The 23,283-nt window shown below is 45.2% G+C and overlaps 1 protein-coding gene across 1 annotated transcript in view; it reads left to right on the top strand.

The window, feature by feature from the left end:
• The window catches only part of LOC135218084 (uncharacterized), a 219,276-nt gene that overhangs the window by 121,005 nt on the left and 74,988 nt on the right, over window positions 1-23,283 (top strand). The window contains exon 2 of the mRNA XM_064254227.1: window positions 1,321-1,565. Coding sequence (XP_064110297.1) covers window positions 1,321-1,565 — 245 coding nt within the window. The remainder of the gene's footprint in view (window positions 1-1,320; window positions 1,566-23,283) is intronic.

Raw genomic sequence — 23,283 nt, 5'->3', positions numbered from 1 at the left:
CGCACAGAACGGCGTTGAGGCGCGAGGTCATGTTGGGTGCTTGGTCCTTCGCCAGCATCTAAGTCCAAAATACGTCTTACACGATCCCTTCCGACGGGTAAAACGCGCCTTTCGCGGTCCACACGTTGTTGAGACATCTCTACGAACGTCCTGTAGCAACACAAATGTTCAAAGTCTCGCACAAGTTCAGGAAAATTCTATTGCGACAAAAGATCGCTCTCGGACGATGCGCCGCTCATGCTGACTGGAGCGAGAAGAAAACATTTCGTGCATGCGCACTTGGGTCACGCTTCTAAACAAAATAACACCTCGATCCGTGAACTCCCAGCATCCCCCAAGGCGTGTGATTCAAAAGTTTTAGTCTGGTAGGCCTATAAGTATTTTTCCGCGAAAATGTTGACGTAAAATACGTCCAGTCGGCGTTTAAGGGTTAAAAAAGGAAATAAATTATTGGTAAAAATATAGGTGTGTGTGAAGGTTACATACGTGCATCATATTTCTCTCTTTTCTCCCCCTTCTGTCTAATCTATTTTTAGAAGTCTTCTCAACCATTTTTAAGAACTTTATTCTGTCTCTTGCTCTTTGTTCTGAAACTCCTTTTCAAGAACAGACAGTGCTTTCTATTTGGACTAATATAACTCTTAGTCATTTGTCTGTTTTAGAACAGGAACAGGTAAAAATAGATCAATTAAAAATTATAGGAGTGTGTGAGGTTTACATCTATAAAGAGAGGGAGAGAATTATTATTTTTATTATTTAATGTTATTAATTTACACAAATTTAAAAGCTTGAAAAATTATCAGTTACCTAAAAAAATAAACACTTTTGCAGGGTTTCTCCAGGATTCGAAAATGTTGTGTTTGCGTTTGCATGTCTGTGAAATACGTATGATAATTAGTTAGGTTCCAATGAAAAGAATGTGCTATTGTGGATTTGCACAACTCAAATCACATAAGATTGAGGTGTGATTATATTCATAAGTTGCATATATTTTTGTCATTCCTCTTGGTAGGTTCGTGTGAGCAAAATATTTCCTTTTTCTCATAAAAATGAAAGTAAAGCCTGATTGTCTGGTTGGGTTGCCATGGGGATCTGTTAGCCAATCGCACCTCTTTTTGACTTTTGCTCTCAATGTTTTTAGTCTGGTGTGTTGGTGTACAGTGTATAAGAATTAATTTTGTTATTAATTTTTCTTCCAATGACTTTTATGCTAATTTTTATACTTTATTTTTGTGCTCTTTTTTGTTTTTATATGGAGAAATATCAGTGTAGAAGTGTAAATAATGTTTGGTTTAATGTAATTTGAAATAACTTTTGTAGGTGGTCTTAAAAAAATGGAACCCTACACACAGCGAAAGCTGAATATGCGTAATTTCCATTTTGGCTGCAATGGAAAAGACAGATTTGATGAAGTCCAACAGTACCTGAGAAGATTAACTGATGCAGATAAGGATTCTGCACACCATGTTATAATAGACATAGCAAAACAACAGTTGGCAGTGAATGCTACTGTGTTGTCTGCACTCAGTCCCTATTGGAGGAATCTGATTAATGAAAATGCCCAGGTAAGATTTTTTTTTCTTTTTAAGGATTTATTTGCTATTTTGAAATCGTAAATAGGTCAAGTACAGCACTTCTGAAGGTAACATGTCAAGTAACATTTGTCTTTTTAAAATAAGTAATTGTATGGTACCTTGGAAATTTTTCATATATTTTTTATTTTGATGTCAGTAAAAGTCATGATTTTACAGGTGCTTCAATTGCTGTCCATATTTGGAAAAAAAGGAAAGTGCAAAATAAACAGTTGTTCCCCTCAGAAATACAAACCATGTAGGCATTAAGAGATGGACTCTTGTTGGTAAATTGTATGAATCATTGATTCATTCCTCTTCTGTTTCCTAGGAATATTGGCAAAGCATTTTTCTTCTGTTTCAGTACTTTCAGCTAAAGTAAACACATCATGGGCCCTCTTGGTCTCACTTTCACTGCCACACTTTGGAACCATTGCACAGTGTTAATGTAGAACTGGTTTGTATAATAAAGAAATGACTGCAATGGAGAACAGACTGAGCATGGCACACATTAATGTGGCACTTGCACTATAGGAAGATGAGAGGATAACATAGGGTAATGTGTTAATACTAGCATTGCGTGGTGCTTTGTTTTGAGCATGTTTTCACTTGTTGGTTGTCTTTTGCAGGTTGTCTTAAAGAACTTCATTTTGTGTTGTGACATTTCCTCCTGCACTTGGATAATGGGAATCCTTAGCCAGAGATTTTCTGAACTCCTCCTCCTCCAGAAATGCATTGAAGGAGGGCTAGGGCTTTTCAATTATATTTATCAGAAATTATTCCCAGGTTTACAACGCATGTTCCAGGGTTACGCTCATCTGGCAGAGGAAATATGACTCCAAAAATGCAGAATAATCAATATTTGAAGGTTTTTTGATGAAAAATGCAATAAGAATGCAGTTTACATAGTTTTTAATGCACCCAAAGCATTAAAAGTAAGGTTTTCTTAGGATTTTTGATGATGTTCTGGTTTACGACTATTTTCGGCTTACAACGAGTCTCAAGAACGGAACCCCGGTCGTAACCCGGGGACTGCCTGTACTCTGAAATTATATATTAATGCAATCTCTAAGATTAATACAGTAATATGATAATAATTTAAAACCCTGAATAGGTGCAACGGGTCACGCACGACCCGAGGAGTGTGTCAAAAAACATGTTTTGTTCATGAAACTTACCTGGCAGATATATATATAGCTGTATTCTCCGAAGTCCGACAGAATTTCAAAACTCGCGGCACACGCAGTGGGCGGCCAGGTGGTAGTACCCACCCATTCCCGCCGCTGGGAGGCGGATGTCAGGACCATTCCCATTTTCTATTCATATTTTTTCTGTCGCGGTCGGTAAACACCTGTTTACAGACCTCCGCCCAGGATTTTTGGATTTGACTCGTTCTAAGTATCTGGATTGACTTTTGGTTTTGACTCTGGATTGTTGGATTGGCATACGCGATAGTGGACTGTTTTTTTATTTTGGATTGGCTTTTCTGTGAACGTGATGTCGGGATCAAGTTCAGTGAGCTTCAGAGTGTGTATGAGGAGTGATTGCAAGGTGAGGCTACCGAAATCATCGGTAGACCCCCACACAGTATGTATGGGGTGTAGGGGGCATGTTTGTTTGTTGGATGATCGATGCATTGAATGCAAAAGTTTGACTGATGATGGATGGAAGGTGTATGAGTCCTATCGGCGTAAGTTGGAGCGCGATAGGATCAGGAGGTCTTCCTCCAAGAGCGGTTCTACGAAAGGTAAGGGAAGTAACATTTCTCCTATTTTAACACCAGTAGAATTTGCTTCACCTAATCCTGTGTTGTTGCCTGAGGGCCCTGATTCTGTGTCTGGAGAAGGTAATGCCCTTTCTCTGATTCTAGAGTCGTTACGCACTCTAGAGTCCAAAGTGTTGGCCCTAGAAAACGGCTCAAGTAAAGTGTGTGATCGTGCCCCTAGTGTTGTGGAGGGGGCGTCAGATCGGCCCCATAATGCCTCTAGGCCTAGACCTCTATCGGACTCCCAGGACTCAGGGAGTGGGTATGTCGAAAGCCGCAAGAGGGTTACGGGGGCTCCCCACCGATCTGGCGTCCCTTCGGCAGGACCTGTTGTTAGTTCCCAGGCTGCCAATGAGCGTGCTCAGGCTCGCATCCTTAAGGACTGTTTTTCGTCCTCCGAGGCGCCCTCCCCGCGCAAGGGGTGGAGCGCTCGGAGAGACTCGCGTCCGTTGAAAAGGACTTTTCCGAGGGAGGACGCTTTACGTCCCTCTCTCCGTTATCGTTGCGGTCTTCGCCTGCGTCGTATGACGCGTTTCCTCCACAGAAGAGAGGTAGGACGTCGTCCGAGGACGACGCTGAGAAGAGCTTCTCTCGCGCCTCGGAGAGGCAGGTTGCTGTACCTGTGAGAAGGAAGGAGGCGTCCCCTCGCCCCTCGTCTTCTCGCAGGCGCAGCCCTTCACCTCCTCTTGTTTCTTCGCCAACGAAGAATATTCTTGTGTCTCTTCAAGACCAATTGTCGGCTTAATGGCTCCAGAAGACTCGCCCAGCAGCAGTTGAGCCTAAACGTAGGAAGGACGCTAGACTGCCTGTCAAGAGGACGAGGCAGTCCCTTCTCCGTCTCTCGTTCGTCTCTGTCTCCGCTTGCTTCTCCTTCGGAGCTTCCTCGTTATGGTTATACGGGTGGGAAGTCTCGTGGACAGGGCGCTTTTCTTCTCGAGTCCTGATCAGCCGCGCGTCAGGACGCCTTAGAGGACGCTGGCAGGACGCCTTGGAGGACGCTTTTGAAGACGCTCGGCAGGACGCCTTTTGAAGGACGCTGGAAGGACGATGCGCTTGGACGCTTTGAAGAGCTGTGGGATGTTTTGCTTGACGCTTTAATCCTGTTGAGAAAGGCTCGAGCCGGGGGGGGGGGCAGAAGGACGCTTTGAAAGCGAAAGCAAGGACGCTTGAGCGGATAAAAAAAAAAAAAAAAAAAAAAAAAAAAAAAAAAAAAAAAAAAAAAAAAAAAAAAAAAAAAAAAAAAAAAAAAAAAAAAAAAAAAAAAAAAAAAAAAAAAAAAGGTAAAAAAAAAAAAAAAAAAAAAAAAAAGGAAAAAAAAAGCTGGGAAAAAAAAAAAAAACGTGAAAAAAAAAAAGCTGGAAAAAAAAAAAAAAAAAAAAAAAAAAAAAGCGTAAAAAAAAACAAAAAAAAAAAAAAAAAAAAAAAAAAAAAAAAAAAAAAGCAAAAAAAAACGCTTCCTCTAAAAAAAAAAAAAAAAAAAAAAAAAAAAAAAAAAAAAAGCGTAAGGGACGTTCCCTCTAGAAGCGAGTAAGAGTACCTCTCTTGACGCTCAGCGCGGTCCAAGACGCTCTTCGTTCTTCGAGCTCTAAGGATCGACAGAAGGTCGGTCGCTTTGAAGAGGCTGATATCAGTCATCCTCGAAAGCCTTTGTTGAAGGCTAGACCCGTTGGGCGCACGCCCTCTCCAGAGGTTCAATCTCCTTTGCTCTTTGGGAGGAAGGAGAGCTTAGTAGTCCGGCGGACTCAGTTGAGAGGAACAGCCTTCAGTTTCGTCTTGTGTCCGATTACAAGGTGCTGGTTCGACTGTTACGCTCTTCTTTTGGTGAGAAGTTCAGCCTGCAGCTCCCAAGTCTCCACCCTCTCAGTTTTCGTCATCTAAGCGTGCAAGGTTCCGGAGTTTGTGGAAATGAAAACTTCTTTGTCCACATAAGAGAGCGTTCAAGAAGTTGCAGGATTGGATGGAACGTTGGAAGGATCATGGGCAAGTCGACCTTCGCCCTTGCCGCCTTCAAGACTCAGTGGGAAAGGCGGCATCTGGTATGAGACCAAAGGAGAAGTAGGAGTTAAGATCCCGTCGTCTTCCCAAGGGGACTTTGCTAGTCTGGTCATGCACAGAAGAGGTCTCCTTTTATCGACCGCTAAGATTTCGTGGACGCCAACGGAGATTGACCATCACATGAAAGGTCTGTTAAGGACTCTGGAAAGTCTTTTAACTTTCTAGACTGGTGCTTGGGAGTCCTGGATCTTCAATCTAGGAGTCCTGACTCGTTGAGTCTGGGGGAGCTGTCCCAATGTGTTATCCTGCATGGACAAGGCCGTCAGGGATGGTTCGGAAGAGTTAGTGTCTCATTTGGCACTGCTTTTCTCAAGAAGAGAGCGCTTTTCTGCAACTTTACAGCTAGGTCTGTTTCTACATCGCAGATAGCGGAGCTTCTCTTTGCGCCTCTTTCGAGCCATCTCTTCCCCCAGGCTATGGTAAAGGACCTGGCAGTGAGCCTACAGGAGAAGGCTACCCAGGACCTCTTGCCAGTCTTCAAGACGTCCCGCAGTCCCTACCACGTCGTCTTTTGGACGACCACCTAGGAAGGTTAAACCTTTCGTGGCGCTCCTCCCTCGAGAGCTGCTCCTCGAGGGAGAGGGCTTGCAAGAGGAAGAGGTTCCTTCAAACCTAAATCCTCTAAGTGAGAAGATAGTCCTTCAGATGCCGGTCGGAGCCAGGCTAAAGTTCTTTGCGGGGGCGTGGAGAGAGAGAGATACAGATGCGTGGTCCCTCAAGATAGTGGAACAGGGGTACAAGATCCCCTTTTTGGACCCTCCCTCCTCCTATCCACAACTCCCAGAGATCTTCCCCGTCATACCAAGGGGAGAAACATCAGGTTCTTTTAGATCTTTTAGATCAAATGATCAAGAAAAGAGCGGTGGAAACAAAAGGTCTTTAGACCTGGGGTCACCAGGATATTACAACAGAACTTTTCGCCTCGGTACCAAAGCAAGTCGTGGACAGGGTGGCGTCCAGTCTTGGACGTAAGCAGCCTGAATCTTTTCATAGAAAAGAAAAAATTCAAGATGGAAACGCCTCAGTCGGTTCTAGGAGCCTTAAGACCGGGCGACTGGAGGATGGTGTCCTTGGACCTACAGGACGCATACTTTCACGTGCCTATCCACCCTCTTTCAAGAAAGTTCTGAGGTTTATGTTAAGGGACAAGTTGGCAATTCCGAGCCCTTTGTTTCGGTTTAAGCACGGCTCCGATGGTATTTACCATGCTCATGAAGAAAACGTAGCGAGATGGTTACATTCTGCAGGATGAATAAGAGTGTCCCTGTATCTCGACGATTGGCTTATCAGAGCATTCGTCAGAAGAAAGGTGTCTGAAGGACCTTCACTTCACGTTAGCCTTGGCGGAGGTCCCTGGGACTTCTGGTCAACCTCGAAAAGTCGCATCTGACCCCAACACAGTCCATCGTGTATCTGGGGATTCAGATGGATTCAGTGGCTTTTCGAGCGTTTCCGTCCAGGAACGACAGCTGCAAGGCTTAGAGAGTTTTGGCCTTCCTGGGGAAGGAAGCTTGCTCGGCGAGGGAGTGGATGAGTCTGCTGGGGACCATTTCCTCGCTGGAAAAGTTTGTTTCCCTGGGAAGACTACACCTCAGGCCTCTCCAGTTTTTCTTAGCAGAAGAATGGAGAGTCAAAGAGGATCTGGATGCGACCTTTTTGATCACCAAATCGGTGAAGAACCATCTAAGATGGTGGTTAGATCCTCGGAAGTTTCGAGAGGGGTTGTCCCTAAAGCTTCTGAGCCCCGACCTAGTGTTTTGTTTTCCGACGCCTCGGGGGTCGGGATGGGGAAGACACACTAGGAGGGGAGAAGTGTCAGGTCACCTGGAGGGGGGAACAGGTGTCCTGGCACATCAATGTGAAGGAACTAGCGGCGGTTTTCCTGGCGCTACAGTTCTTCCAGCAAAAGGTTGCAGAGAAAGTTTGTCCCAAGTCAAACTCGGACAACACCACAGCCCTTGCGTACCTAAAGAATCAGGAAGGTACACACTCCCGTCCTCTATTTTACTTAGCGAGGGAGATTCTGCTGTGGGCAGATGCGAGGCGAATCAGGATCCTGACGAGATTTATCGCAGGAAGTCCAGAACGTCAGAGCAGACCTTCTCAGTCGACAGATCAGATCCTGCCGACGGAATGGACGGTGCACCAGGACGTCTGTCGAGAGCTATGGAGCCTGTGGGGACGTCCGTTAGTCGACCTATTTGCGACGTCGAGGACGAAGAGGTTGCCTCTTTATTGCTCCCCTGTGTTGGATCCGGGAGCAGTCACTATAGACGCTCTGCTCTGGGACTGACGAACCTGGACTTGTATGCCTTCCCGCCATTCAAGATCATGGGGGAAGTAGTAAGGAAGTTCGCGGCATCGGAGGGGACGAGGTTGACCCTGATCGCCCCGATGTGGCCCGCGAAGGAATGGTTCACGGAGGTAATGTCCTTCATCATAGACTTTCCGAGGACGTTGCCCTGGAGGAAAGATCTACTCAGACAGCCCCACTTCGCAAGATATCACCGAAACCTCTCCGCTGTGGGTCTGACTGCGTCAGACTATCGAAAAGTTGGCCAGAGCGAGAGGTTTTTCTAAAGCAGCTGCGAAAGCGATCGCCAACAACGCAAGGGAGGACTTCCTCGAGAGCTGTTTACCAGTCGAAGTGGGCTTCCTTCAGGGCATGGTGTAGAAAGGAGGGAATTTCCTCTTCCACTACCTCTGTGAACCAGATAGGCGCGATTTCCTGCTATTTTTAAGAAATGTGCAGAAGCTGGCAGTCCCGACCATCAAGGGTATATAAGAGTATGCTGTCAGCAGTCTTCCGACACAGAGGCCTAGACCTTACTGACAACAGAGATCTTCACGATCTCCTGAGATCATTTGAGACTTCCAAGATACCTCAGGCGAGGCCATCCTTCTTGGAACTTAGATTTAGTCCTTAGACTGTTGATGTCGAGTCCTTTCGAGCCTCTCCATGAAGCGTCTCTTAGGAACTTGACGAAGAAGGCTCTTTTCCTAACTGCTCGGGCGCCGGCGAAGAGAGTTTAGCGAAATTCAAGCCATTTGTAAGCGACTGGGCTTCAAAGGTGACAATGCGGTCTGCTCTTTGAGGTCCCACTTTCTTAGCAAAAAATGAAAACCCGTCTAACCCTTGGCCAAGGAGCTTTGAAATTAAGGGTATGACAAGCCTTGTGGGCCAAGAACCTGAGAGAGCCCTGTGCCCTGTCAGGGGCTCTAAAGTTTTATGTCCACAAGACAAAGGAGGTACGAGGTCCCTCAGATAATCTGTGGTGTTCGGTTAAACGGCCCGATATACCATTATCCAAGAATGCTTTGGCGTTCTTTCTGAGGGACGTGATTAAAGAGGCTCATTCGTCTTACCAGAAGACCGATTTGAGCCTCTTGCGAGTGAAAGCTCACGAGGTCAGAGCTGTCGCAACCTCGCTTGCCCTTCCAAAGGAACATGTCGATCAAGGACATCCTTGACGCCACCTTTTGGAGGAGCAATTCAGTATTCGCCTCACACTACTTGAGAGATGTGAGAACGATATACGAGGAATGTTGTTCTCTTGGGCCATTACTTTTCTGCAGACACAGTCTTGGGGGCTGAAGGTAGCTCTCTCCCTATCCCTTAGTTAGGTTTAGGTTAGTTTTTAGTTGTTGTGTTTTTGGTTGTGGCGAGTCTTTGGTGAAGTCCTCCCATCTCTTAGCTTAGTGTTCAGGGGGTCTTGGATAGTTGGTCAGGTGGTGGTCAGTTGCTTCGTTGCCCTCATATGTATGGCTCTATGCTCTTGTCACGTTGAGGTCACGTCCCCGTTGACAGAGCATCCAGAGCGACACCAGCACTCAGGTCTCCACCTGGCTGGCAACTCTGATTAAGCACAAGCAGGATTAAGTGACAGTAATCACAGAGTCTACTTTGCTAACAGGTGAGGAATCAAGGTGTACATCATCTACTTAATTTAAGTTTCCTACAAATCCTATTCTGTCTCTTCCCACCATCCGAAGGTGGGATTTAGCTATATATATATCTGTCAGGTAAGTTTCATGAACAAAATGTTATTGTTATAATACAATTAAGTTTGTTCATACTTACCTGGCAGATATATATAATTAAGTGCCCACCCACCTCCCCTCAGGAGACAGTGGCACTGATAAAATATGAATAGAAAATGGGAATGGTTCCTGATATCCGCCTCCCAGCGGCGGGAATGGGTACTACCACCTGGCCGCCCACTGCGTGTGCCGCGAGTTTTGAAATTCTGTCGGACTTCGGAGAATACAGCTATATATATATCTGCCAGGTAAGTATGAACAAACTTAATTGTATTATAACAATAACATTTTTTTTTTACCATAAATCATTGTCTATCTCGAATGTGGTGTGATCAACCTGCAAGAGGCTAGCACTTCACACACTACAATCATGTCGGAACCTGTGTTCTCCTTTCTTTTATCCTTCCCCCTTTACTAAGTAATTGTTTGGGGTGAACATGTGTGGAATACAAAGGCAAAGTTATTAAGTAGTGATATCCTGTCTAGCACTGTTAATACTGGTATAGTTTTGTATTGTTGGAAATTGTGGGTGGATGGTGTGTGTACATTATGCATGCCATTGGTTTTGGCTGAGATTCCTTATATTGCCATGTGGTCCAATTTCCTTTGAATGCCTTTTTTTCTCTCTCTCATCAACAATGGCCAGCAGGCAGTATTTTCTGGGCATGGATGTCATCAACTTACTTCTAATGGAATTAGAAGGTGATGTTGATAATTTAGAGGTTGCTGACACTTCTATGACAAAAAGCTCGAGTTTGTGTAACGAAGGGTTGGAGGCTAAGCAGATGTGACCTTGAAATGATTACAAAACAACAGGGAGAGAGAGGGGTTGGGCCAAAGTAGTGGGTCTGTGCCTTTTCTGGTGACAGATTACATCAGCTTATGTCAATAAATCATCGACGCACTGTATAGAGAGAGAGAGAGAGAGAGAGAGAGAGAGAGAGAATAACATTTCTGATATAGCAGTAAATTATATTTATATTGCAGTGTCTTACCGAACAATTATACAGCTGTAGGTTCCCTACGAATGGCAGACAATAGATTCAAACTTCCGCGGTGGCGCCGCCATCGCTGATGTAGGTGACGTCATCTCCCTCCACTCGAGGGAGCTACAGGTACAACTGCCCAGGTAACATCAATTCGTTCTCTGCCGGCTTCTGGTGAACATCGGTGGTCGGTGCAGACTTTTTTCTTCATTTGTTGGGAAGTATTATCTCTCCAATATCAGTGAAGTATTCAACTCCGTGTTTGTAGGATTGAAGCTGAATTTCTTTTCTGCAATTTTGTGGTCTTACCATCATGTCGGACTCTAGTCCTTCAGTAGTTAGGTTTTGCGCCGGAGGGTGCAAAACTAGGTTAGTTAAATTAATTTATGATTCACACATTAAGTGCATTAAGTGTAGGGGTTGTGAGTGCTTTAGAGAATCTACTTGTGATGAATGCAAGGATTGAAGTGAACAACAGTGGAAAGTTTTTGTTTCTCACTCGGGGAAGATAATTAAGGATAGGAAGAGGAAGGCGGCTCTCAGAGCTGAAAGTAAGACTAGTTTAGCTGCTTCTGCTTCTTCTATCGAAGCACCTGCTCCTATTCCTTCTCCTTCTCCTCTTATTATGTCTCCGATCTTGAGTCCTCCTACTCCTGCTCCTGTAACTCCCTTGCCAACTTCCCGTGGAGTTTCTCCTGACACCATTGCCAGCCTAGTCTAAATTTGAAAAGAAATTTGATGTATTAGCTAATACGGTTATGCAGTTAGGTTTATCTGTAAAGTCTTTCATAGAAAAGACTTCTAGTGGAGTGAAAAGTGTCGGTGCAGTACAATCTGAGGGGGTGGCTGTTTGTCCCAATAGTTCTCCTAGACGAAGGTCCCTGTCCCCCTCCCCCGCCACGGCGAGAAGACATACCGGAGGTCCAAGGGAGACTGTCGGGGTTTGCCCACAGACAATCGCTTCCTCTGTCGATCCTGTGGTGCGACAGCAGGATTCGACTAAACACCATTGGAAAGGTGTGTTGTTCGGTAACCAGTTATCAACAGAGTCGAGTGATTCGTCGCCGGTTAGACGTCGTAAGTGGCGTGATTCATTAGCCTCACGTCCGTTGAAGAGACGTTCGACTGAAGAGGTGTTCTCTCCACCCCCTGTGAAGAGGAACAGAGAAGTAGATATCTCTCGCCCGTCATGTAGTGTAGCTACATGGACTTCGCCTCGTATTCTTACGACAGCGACAGCCGCCTTCGACTCGATTGTGGAGCGACCGATTCTGAGTTCGTCGAGATCTTCAACTCGTCAAGCTGTTGAAAGTTTACCTTCGACTTCGCATGCGACAGATAATTCGACTGGCACGAGACCTCCAGTGTCGATCGTGTCGAAGTCCACGACCCCAGTTGCTACGACTTCAACTCAAGAAGACGAGAATCTAGTTCCTTTACGTCGACAGTTGCAAGAGCTGATGAACTGGATGAAAGAAAGCAAACAATGTACAAAGAACAATGAGTCGAATCAAGAACCATCTCTTTCGCCTTTCTCTTCGGATGAGGAGGACTTAGAAGCGGACTCTATCCCTCTCTCGTGCTATTAGAAACTTTTACGCTACCTTCTGGATATGTACCCGGATTACTTCGTAGCAGCCGCTCCCAGGTCGCCTGCTTCCATCTTCCTGATGAGAAGGAAGAATTTCGATCCTCTTCTCCCGAAGCTGGTACTTTCCAAGGCTGCTAAACATTCGCTTCGTGATATAGAAGACTGGTTGAAATTCAAGAGAGAGCTCGGTAAAGCAACTTTCGCCTATCCTCTGTCGAAACTTAAGAAGAGGTATAGGTTCTACGTAACCGGACCGGAGAAGCCCCCTCTATGGGAGTGTCTGCCTCCTCCCAGGGGGACTTCTTTGGCCTGGTGGATGCAAATAGGAGGTCCGCGTTTGCAGCAGCTAAAATGTTCTTTACGTCGCCCGAGTTGGACCATTTGGTAAAAAATATTTTCAAGATTTTAGAGATTATGAGCTTCTTGGACTGGACGATCGGAGCCCTCGCTACGAAAATAGAGGGATGTTGCCCCTACCTCTCCAGGAGGACCTGGCATCGGACTGGCTTGGGGTTTTTGTCATGTGCCGACAAATCAGTTTTTCGGGATGGTTGCAATGAGCTGGCCTCTCTCTTTGCATTCGGACTCTCAAGAAAAGAGTCTGTTGTTCGGCAGCTCTGGTGTTTCTTTTGTTTCGAGAGGAGTCGCTTCGCCTCAGAAGTCCGCCATTTTGTTTTCTCCTCTCGACAAGGATCATCTGTTTCCCGAAGAAACAGTGGCCAAGATACTTTCTGCACTGGAAAAGAAATCTACTAATGACTTGCTTGCTCAGTCTTCTAAGCGGGTTAAACCCTTGACTGTGACGACTACCTCCTCGGAATCACCCTTGCAGAAGAAACCCTTTCGAGGGGGTAGGTCTAGACCCTTCGTCAGGCCTCCATCGAATTTACGACACCCGACCAAGTCCTCAACCAAACCCGACACGAAATCATCCAAGTGATCCTTCAATCCTTCATGCTCTGGTAGGGGGCAGATTGAGCCTCTTTTGGGAGGAATGGAGTCGCAGAGGGGCAGAGCCCTGGGTGCTATCCAATGTTCCCATCGCATTACCCGCCTACTCTCCAGGCTCGGAGAAGTTTGTAGCCTTAACCCGAGAAATAGAGACTCTCGTGCAGAAGACTGTCATAGAGGAGATAAGTGACAGACCATCCCCAGGGTTTTACAACCGTCTATTCGTAGTTCCCAAGTCATCGGGGGCCTGGAGGCCCATATTGGATGTAAGCACACTGAATTTGTTCGTTCAGAAGACCAAATTCAATATGGAAACGACTCGTTCAGTGTTGGAATCCCTTCGTCAAGGGGACTGGATGTTATCCCTGGATATGCAGGACGCATACTTCCACATCCTAATTCACCAGGACTCCAGGAAATACCTTCGGTTTGTGTTCATGGGCAAGACCTACCAGTTTCGAGCTCTTTGCTTCGGCCTCTCAACAGCACCGCAAGTATTTACGTGAGCGTTGACTCCTCAGGGAAAGTGATTACACCTCTTGGGCATCAGAGTGTCACTCTACCTAGACGACTGGCTTCTCCGCTCCTCTTCAGAAAGTCAGTGCATGAAGGATCTCAAGAGGACTCTTTCATTAACTCACTCGTTAGGTCTTCTTATAAACGAGGAGAAATCTTGGCTAATTCCGACTCAGAACATTCTCTATTTGGGGATGACTCTGAACTCTTGAGTTTTTTGGTCTTTTCTTTCACCAAAGAGAGTCCAGTCGTGTCTGGAAGTAGTACAGGACTTCCTGGACCGCAAGTCCTGTTCCGCCAACCATTGGACCAGTCTGTTAGGAACACTAGCCTCGATGGAACAGTTTGTCAAACTCAGAAGGCTGCACATGAGGCCCCTACAATTCTTCCTGAAGGCATTATGGTGCAGAAAGACTCAACCGGACTCGACAGTATTCTCGATTTCAGACGAAATCAAGGAGGACTTAGTGTGGTGGCTTTCAAAACCAAGACTGGTAGAGGGTCTTTCGCTTCGTCCGCTCCACCCAACCCTTCAGTTCTTTTCAGACACCTCCGACGCAGGTTGGGGTGGCTTTCAAAACCAAGACTGGTAGAGGGTCTTTCCTGGGACTTCAGGCATTCTCTCATCTCGTGACGGGACAGGTGGTAGCAGTTCACGGAGACAACTCCACAGCACTTTCCTACATCTGTGGGCAGAAAAATTTCAAGTTACGCTGATCCCTCGATTTGTTCAAGGGAAAATGAACGTGTTGGCGGACGTACTAAGTCGCCGTCACCAAGTACTGCCGTTGGAATGGACTCTCGATGCGGAGGTCTGCCTAGACCTATGGAAACTTTGGGGAAAGCCGATGATAGACCTCTTTGCAACCTCGAGGAACAACCGCCTTCCGCTGTTTTGCTCTCCAGTCCCTGACCTTCTTGCATGGTCAGTCGATGCAATGTTACTAGACTGGTCGGGCCTGGAAGTGTACGCCTTTCCCCCATTTGGCCTAATAAGACAGTTGCTGAACAAAGTGTCATTTCACAAAAATGTTTCTCTGACACTAGTCGCTCCATTCTGGCCAAGGAAAGAATGGTTCCCAGATCTCCTCGACTTGCTTGTAGATTTCCCCAGACTTCTTCCGTTAAAGAGATGTCTACTCAGACAACCGCACTTTGAAAGATTCCACCAAGGATTATCCGCTCTGGCACTGACAGGATACAGACTGTCAGGAGTCTCGTCAGAGCGAAAGGTTTTTCGAGACGAGCTGCAGAAGCTATTGCGAACTGCAGAAGAGATTCTTCTAACAGACTATACCAGTCTAAATGGGGAGTGTTTCGAAAATGGTGTAGACAGACTAAAGTCTCTTCTTCTGAAACATCTGTGAGCGAAATAGCTGATTTCCTTCTTTTCTTAAGGGACGTTAAGCTTTTAGCGCCTTCGACTATTAGGGGGTACAGAGCGATGCTGGCTTCAGTTTTTAAACACAGAGAACTAGACCTATCCACGAATTGTGATCTTTCCGATCTAATTAAATCGTTCGAGACTTCCAAATCGTGAAAGGGCTCGATAGCATGGAATCTCGATATAGTTCTTAAACGACTTTCGGGTCCTCCCTTTGAACCGTTACTTTTGACGTTATTTTTAGTTGCATTGGCATCAGCTAGACGAGTTAGCGAGCTACACGCGATGGACAAAAAAGTGGGATTTTCTCAAGGCGACGCAGTTTGCTCCGTGGAGCTCAATTTTCTCGCGAAAAATGAAAACCCTTCTAATCCGTGGCCACGTAACTTTGTTCTCAAGAACCTGACAGACTTGATAGGCCAGGAAGAAGAAGAATGACTCTTATGTCCCGTGCGGGCATTAAGATATTACCTCGCAGAACAGAGAAGATTAGAGGTCAGTCATATCGTTTGTGGTGCTCTCTTAAAAATCCCTCTCGTCCCCTCTCAAAAAATGCTATTTTTATTGTAGTGTCTTACCGAACAATTATACAGCCGTGATTTCCACGAGCGCAGGATACTAAAATTCAAATTTAGCGCATAGGCGTCGCCAACACTGGTGGTGATGACGTCATCTCCCTCCCCAACTCCGCGCGGGAGAACCAGGTACAACTGCCCAGGTGAATTCAAATTCTTTTGTTTTCCTGCGGCGTCCGGTGAACATCGGTGGTCGGTGCGGTTGGATGACTTTGATTTGCTTTTTTCTTGTGGATTTGATCTTCGGAATTGGTGAAGTACTCTTTTTTGGCGTTGTTGTTATTTTGCTTATTATTTAGGCGTTGCCATGTCGGATTCTAGTCCGTCGGGAGTTAGGTTTTGCATCTCAAGGATGTCAAAACTAGATTATCCAAGTTAGAGTATGATTCTCACACTAAATGTGTTAAGTGTAGGGGACAGGTTTGTTCAGCAGATCGAACTGTAACGAGTGTAGTGATTGGACTGATTCTCAATGGAAGTTTTTTAGTTCAATACTCGGAGAAATTAGCTAAAGACAGAATTAGAAAGAAGCGCTTAGGGAAAGTAGACTTAGCTCTGCTTCGTCTTGCGATGCATCTGTTCCTTCTGTTTCTCCTCAAATTGTTATGTCTCCTTTAACTACACCTCCTATTCCTCCTACTAATCCCACTTCTCCGGCTTCCCGTGTAGTTTCTTCCGACACCATTGCCAGTCTGGAATCGAGGTTAGATCAGAAATTTTCGGTACTAGCGAATACGGTTTTGCAACTTGGTAATTCAGTTAAGACGTTTTTGGAGAAAGCGGCTTCAGGTAAGAGTGTAGTTGAGGGTGCGTCTGTCTGTCCTGACACGTCTCCTAGACAAAGGTCACTGTCCAGCTCCCCGCACCGGGGAGAAGACATACCGGAAGTCCAAGGAGTCGATCGGGATTTGCCCACAGACAGACGCCTCTCTTGTTGAGCCTGTTGCGCCTCAACAGGGCTCGGTTAAGCGTTGGAAAGGTGTTGCGGTCAGACGCCTTTCGAATGATTCAAGCGATTCGTCTCCGGTCGCGTGGCGCTCTTGGCGAGATTCGCCCGTTTCGCGTCCCTTAAAGAGGCGTTCAGGGTTGCGCCTCGGCCGTTAGCGGCTCGTTCGTCGCCTCAATCTGTGCCTTTTTCGGCTCCATCTACTAGTAGATTGATGGTGTTAGCGCTGTAGCTAGCAGTTCTAAGGGTTTTTCTTTAGGCGCTTTCTCGTCTGTTACGCCTGATGCGCCTGTTTCGCCTCGAATTTCGGCGGCTCCTAGTGAGGCGCAAGTAGTTTTTCCGCCTCCTGCTGAACATTAGGCTCTTCCAAGCCTACGTTAACTGTTTTTGATTCGTCTCTGGCGCCTTTGCGCAAGCAGTTAGAGATGTTTAACCAACTGGATGAATGAGGTCCAAGGGTGGTTCGAAACCTTCAGATCCGGTGTAAGTTCCGTCTACTTCTTCGGCGGTATCGGAGAATGAAGAAGAAGTAGAGGAGGAGGATTCACATCACCTCTCGTGTTTATTCACGTCTCCTTAGATTTCTTCTGGTATCTTATCCAGATTTATTTTGAGAAAGCGGCTCCGCGCTCCCTAACTTCGACTTTTTTGATGAGGAGGAAAACTTCAGACCCTCTCCTCCCAAAACTTGTTCTATCTAAAGCGGTTAGACATTCGTTGAAAGAGACGGAGAAATGGATGTCTATGAAAAGAGACTTTAGGGAAGGCTCTTTTTGCTTACCCTCCCTCTAAGTTGCTTCGTAAGAGGTATAGTTTTTTATGTAACTGGGGAAGCTCCTTCTCTGGGAGTTTCTGCCTCCTCCCAGGGAGACTTCTCCAGTTTAATCGACTCCTCTAGAAGATCTGCTTTCGCCGCAGCAAAAGTTTTCTTTACAGCGCCTGAGTTGGACCACGTTGTAAAGAATCAATTTAAACTTTTGGAAGTCTTTAGCTTCCTTAATTGGACTATTGGCGCTTTAGCGGCCAAGATCGAAGACTGTCCTCTTTCTCAGGAGGTTAGCGGAGGATTGGATTGGTGTTCTGTCCTGTGCGGACAAAATCCATTAGGGATGGATGTGAGATTTAGCTTCGCTCATCGCCTTTGGTACCCTTAAGAAAAGGCAACTTTGGTGCTCCTTTGCTTCTAAAAGGGTTACTTCCCAACAGAAGTCTGCTCTCTTGTTTTGCTCCTTTTGTGAAAAATAACCTCTTTCCAGACGATGTAGTGTTGTCAATTTCGTCTGCGCTAGATAAGAAATCTACTTCGGATTTACTGGCACAGTCTACTAAGAGACCTAAAGCTCCTTTGGAGACTGTTCCTTCGGTTTCTCCTCTGGCCCAAGCGCCTTTTCGAGGGAGAAAACCCAAGCGCTTCTTTCGGCCGAAGTCGAATTTGCGACCTCAGTCTAAGGCCTCGGCCAAGATTAACAAACCAAACCTTCCAAATGAAAGCTCGGTTCTTCATGCACCAGTGGGAGCCAGGCTGGCTCTGTTTGGGAGGAATGGGAAAACAGAGGAGCAGAAGCCTGGGTAGTGCAAGTACTCAAGTTCGGCTATCGTATTCCTCTCGTTTCACCTCCCTCGCTCCTCACCTGTGCCAATTCCCATTCCAGGCATACTCTCCGGGCTCAGACCAAATTTCTGGCGCTAGCCGTAGAATGTGGAAGCGCTTGTTCTCAAAGAAGCGATAGAACAGATAGAAGGGGATTTTCCTCCAGCTTTTACAATCGCCTTTTTGTAGTTCCCAAGTCATCAGGGGGCTGGAGGCCGTTTTGGATGTGAGCGCCCTGAACTTGCATGTCCAGAAAACAAAATTTCATATGGAGACCACTCGGTCCCGGTTTCTGGAGTCCATCAGACAGGGGATTGGATGGTCTCTCTGGACATGCAAGACGCTTATTTTCATATTCCGATACATCGCGAATCTCGGAAGTACCTGAGGTTCATGTTCGAAGGCAAGGTGTTTTTCAGTTTCGGGCGCTTTGCTTCGGACTAGCGACCGCTCCTCAAGTTTTCACCAGGGTTCTATCCCCGATAGGAAGCTGGCTGCACAATATTTAGGAGTAAGAATCTCCCTCTCATCTGGACGATTGGCTTCTCCGGTCAGAATCAGAGAGTCGTTGCATGAAGGACCCTTGGAACAACTCTGGATCCTACCAGAAAGTTAGGAATTCTGGTCAACAAACAGAAGTCCCAGTTGGTTCCATCTCAGAGCATCCTTTATTTGGGGATGATTCTGAATGCTCAAGTTTTTCGGGCTTTTCTGTCCCCGAAGAGGGTTCAAGGCTGTCTGGAGACAGTTCAGGAGTTCTTGGACAAAAGGTAAGTTCTGCCAATCAGTGGATGAGGCTTCCTGGGCAAATTGACGTCAGTGGAGAAATTTGTGACGTTGGGAAGACTGCACATGAGACCTCTGCAGTTTTTCCTGAGAGCCTCTTGGTGCAGGAAGACACAACCGACTCGATTACCTTTCCCTGTCACAGATCAAATAAAAGAGGACCTAAGGTGGTGGCTCTCTCGAGCAAGGTTGGAAGAAGGGTTAGATTTACGACCCATCCTCCCAAACCTACAGTTTTTTTTCTTTTCCGACGCATCGGACACAGGTTGGGGAGCCCTGCTGGGAAATCAACGGACTTCAGGAGCTTGGTCGGAGAAGGAGAAGAAGTTCCACATAAATGTAAAGGAACTTTTAGCAATTTTCCTGGGGCTCAGACAGTTTCGGAGCTTAGTAGAAGGTCGGGTAGTGGGCAGTGCATTCCGACAACTCCACGGCTCTCTCGTACGTGCGGAAACAGGGGGGGACTCAGTCTTTCTCTCTATACGAAGTAGCCAAGGATCTCCTCCTGTGGTCAAAAGAAGCGAAGGTTCAGCTAGTCCCGAAATTTGTTCCGGGAAAGATGAACGTCCTGGCGGACGAGTTAAGTCGTCAACAGCAAGTGTTACCTCTGTAGTGGACTTTGGACAACAAGATTTGTCAGAAACTTTGGGGCCTTTGGGGACGACCGTCAATAGACCTGTTCGCGACATCAAGGAACAACCGTCTTCCTCTCTTTTGTTCTCCAGTCCCAGATCCTCTAGCTTGGTCGGTGGACGCAATGCTGTTTTGGATTGGTCGGGTCTGGAAGCTTATGCATTCCCTCCGTTCGGTCTAATAAGAGAGGTGCTGAACAAGTTCATGTCGCACAGCAATGTAACACGTAACTTGTTAATCGCTCCCTTTTGGCCCAGGAAAGAGTGGTTCCCGGACCTTCTCCAGTTTGTTAGTAGACTTCCCCAGACTTCTTCCTCCAGAGAAGTGGCTTCTCAAACAACCTCACTTCAAGAGGTTCCACCAAAACTTGTCCACTCTAGCTCTGACAGGGTTCAGACTGTCCGAATCTTGTCAGAGCGAAAGGGTTTTCAAGAAGAGCTGCAGAAGCTATCGCTCGTTGTAGGAGAGGAGTCTTCTAACAAACTCTATCAAGGAAGTGGAGAATCTTCAGAGAGTGGTGTAGAAGTGCTAAAGTCTCTACTTCTGCGACCTCTTTAGAGAAATAGCAGATTTTCTTCTATTTCTTAGGAACTCTAAGAAACTGGCTCCTTCGACGATCAGAGGATATAGAGCCATGCTCTCTTCGGTTTTTCGACATCGAGTTTTGGATATTTCCTCCAATTCAGATCTGTCGGACCTCATTAGGAGTCTTTCGAAACCACTAAGCTCCCGCAGGATACAGTGGCTTGGAACTTAGATGTGGTGCTTAAGTTCCTCATGGGGCCACCGTTTGAGCCTTTGAAGTCGGCTTCACTCAGGAACTTGACTAAGAAGGACTTTTTCTTATTGCACTAGCTTCTGCTAAGCGTGTCAGCGAATTGCACGCTATAGACAAAAGAGTCGGTTTCTCTCAAGGCAATGCTGTATTTTTCGGTATCTTTGACCTTTCTAGCCAAAAATGAGAATCCTTCTAATCCTTGGCCGAGGGAATTTTGTGGTAAGGAACTTATCTGATTTGGTTGGACATGAGGAGGAAGAAAGGCTCTTATGTCCAGTCAGGGCTATTAAGCAGTATCTGTTTGCCACTAAGGGTATTAGAGGACAATCTTCTAAGCTCTGGACCTCGGTTCAAAATCCCTCCCGTCCTCTTTCTAGAATGCTATATCGTTCTTTATTAGAGAGCTTATCAGGGAAGCTCACTCGCAGTCCGAGAACGACAATCTTTCCGTTCTGAGAGTTAAAGCTCACGAGGTTAGAGCAGTGCAACTTCTTTAGCATTCAGAAGAATTTATCTTTAGCTTCGATTCTTCAGAGCACGTTCTGGAGATCGAATTCGGTTTTTTTTGCGAGTCATTATCTCAAAGAGATAGAAACGGTTTTTCGAGAATTGTAAAACGTTAGGTCCGGTGGCGGTTTCTGGCATGGTGTTGGGAGAAACGGCACAGGGGTCGTCACCTCTATGCTAACTTTTTCACCTTGAATAGGTTGTCGAGTTCAAGGAACTGGGGGTACTGAGTACCTGGGATACTCACCAGTCTGTTAGGTCAGATTTTACAATGGTTGGGTATAGTATATGTTTTTAAATCTGGTGTTGGTGACAAATGTTTTGTATGATTGAATTTCTGGTCTTAGCCCAGGGCAAGGGCAATCTTTGTTGTTACTATCCTCCGTCAGTCAGCCTTGACTCTTGCTTGAACTATGGAAGGATTCCACTCCTGTTGAGGCTAACTTTGGTCAAATTCCAATTCCTCTACAATAGTAAGAAGAGCACCGACCAAGAGGCAGTAACAGTCTGCTGTAGCTCTCTTACAAGGTAAGGTACAACAGACACCTTGAGTGTTTCTGGTATTTACCTGGTATTGTAAATAAATGTAACCATTTAGAAATACTAGTGGTCCACTGACCCACCTTCCCTAAATGTGTGTAACCATTTGAATACTAGTGGTCCCCTGAATCCCACCTTCCCATAAATGTGTAATCAGCTCTATAATTGTTCGGTAAGACACTACAATAAAAATGAAATTTTCATTATTAAAATGAAGTTTTATTGTATACTTACCGAACAATTATGATTATACCCACCCTCCTCCCCTTAGGTGGACGGACGGGCAGAAAGAATTGGATTCACCTGGGCAGTTGTACCTGGTTCTCCCGCGAGTGGAGGGAGATGACGTCATCACCACCAGTGTTGGTGACGCCCTACGCGCTCTAATTTGAATTAGTATCCTGCCGCTCGTGGAAATCACGGCTGTATATTGTTCGGTAAGTATACAATAAAACTTCATTTTAATAATGAAAATTTCATATTTCCTTTTTTCTGAGAGAGTTAATTGTTGAAGCACATTCTCAAGCTAACGACGCAGTGTTTCCTATACTGAGAGTGAAAGCGCACAAAGTTCGAGCGGTAGCAACTTCCCTCGCTTTTCTACACAACTTGTCGCTATCCGCTATCCTTTTGGAGGTCTAAATCTGTGTTTGCTACGCATTATTTGAAAGAAATCGAGACAGTGTTTGATGATTGTAAGTCTCTCGGTCCACTTTCGGTAGCTGGCATGGTGTTGAGAGAAACGACATAAGGGGTTGCTCCCTCTGTTAGCCTATGTTTCGCAATATTTTGTCGTATCTTCGTTGAGTCAGCGGTGAACACCATGACTACGAGGATCTTCCACTCCATGTAGAGGCACCCATTGGTCATACTCCAAGCCTTCTACTATGTAAGATGAGCATTGACCAGAGTCAGTATTCTCCTGCAGTAGCTCTCTTACAAGGTAAGGTACAACAGGCACTAACAGTGCTTTTGGGTATACTTTATTTTCAAGAATCATATGTTATTTTTGAAGTAAAACTTATATCCACAGCCCCCCATCCTTGTATAATCAGCTGTAAAATTGTTTGGTAAGACACTGCAATCAAAATGGAATTTTCATTATAAAATGAAATTTTATTGCATACTTACCGAACAATTATTAATCAAAGCCCTCCCTCCTCCCCACAGGTGGGATGGCTGGGCAGAACGAATTGATTTTACCTGGGCAGTTGTACCTGTAGCTCCCTCGAGTGGAGGGAGATGACGTCACCCACATCAGCGATGGCGGCGCCACCGTGGAAGTTTTGAATCTATTGTCTGCCATTTGTAGGGAACCTACAGCTGTATAATTGTTCGGTAAGTATGCGATAAAATTTCATTTTATAATGAAAATTCCTTTTTAGTGCAGATTATTTTACATAATTCCATTCTAGGATAATATGAGTTTATTCTATAAATAAATTAGCCACTTCCTATTTCATTTAGGTACCAAAAAAATTCGTGAAATTTTGACAATTTTTTTTGGCCAAAACAGCTTACCCTATTTTCCTCTTTTCTGATTTTGACCTCTATGTGTCCGACCCTTTTTTGGCAGTCACATATTGTCAATAGTAGTTCTAGGAAGGATTCCCTCAATTTTTGTGTATATAGAATATTTTGTATTTTTTGTAAATATTTTTGTAAATATTTTTTTAAGAGAAAGAATACTTCTGATATAACAGTAAATTGCATCTTAGTGCTGATCTTTTTACATAATTCCGGTCTAGGGCAAAATGAGTTTATTCTATTGGAAAAATTAGCCACTTCCGTTTTCATTCAAGTACCAAAAAAGATTCATTATTTATTTATTTTTTTTCCAAAAAAACTTGCCTTTTTTTCTATTTTCAGATTTTGACCTCTATGGGTCTGACACCTTTTCTGGTAGTCACATAGTATTGTAAATGGTAGTTTTAGAACGATTCCTAAATTTTTGTGTATATAGCATATTTTGTATTTTTTGTAAATATTTTTGTAAAAAAAATTTTTATTAAAAGAGATAGAGAGAGAGAATACTTCTGATAAAACCGTAAATTGCATCATAGTGCA

The sequence above is a fragment of the Macrobrachium nipponense genome, chromosome 9 (genome assembly GCF_015104395.2).
Source record: "Macrobrachium nipponense isolate FS-2020 chromosome 9, ASM1510439v2, whole genome shotgun sequence".
Taxonomy (NCBI): domain Eukaryota; kingdom Metazoa; phylum Arthropoda; class Malacostraca; order Decapoda; family Palaemonidae; genus Macrobrachium; species Macrobrachium nipponense.
Note: the sequence above shows the minus strand (reverse complement) of the source record. Positions and strands in the feature narration are given on the sequence as shown.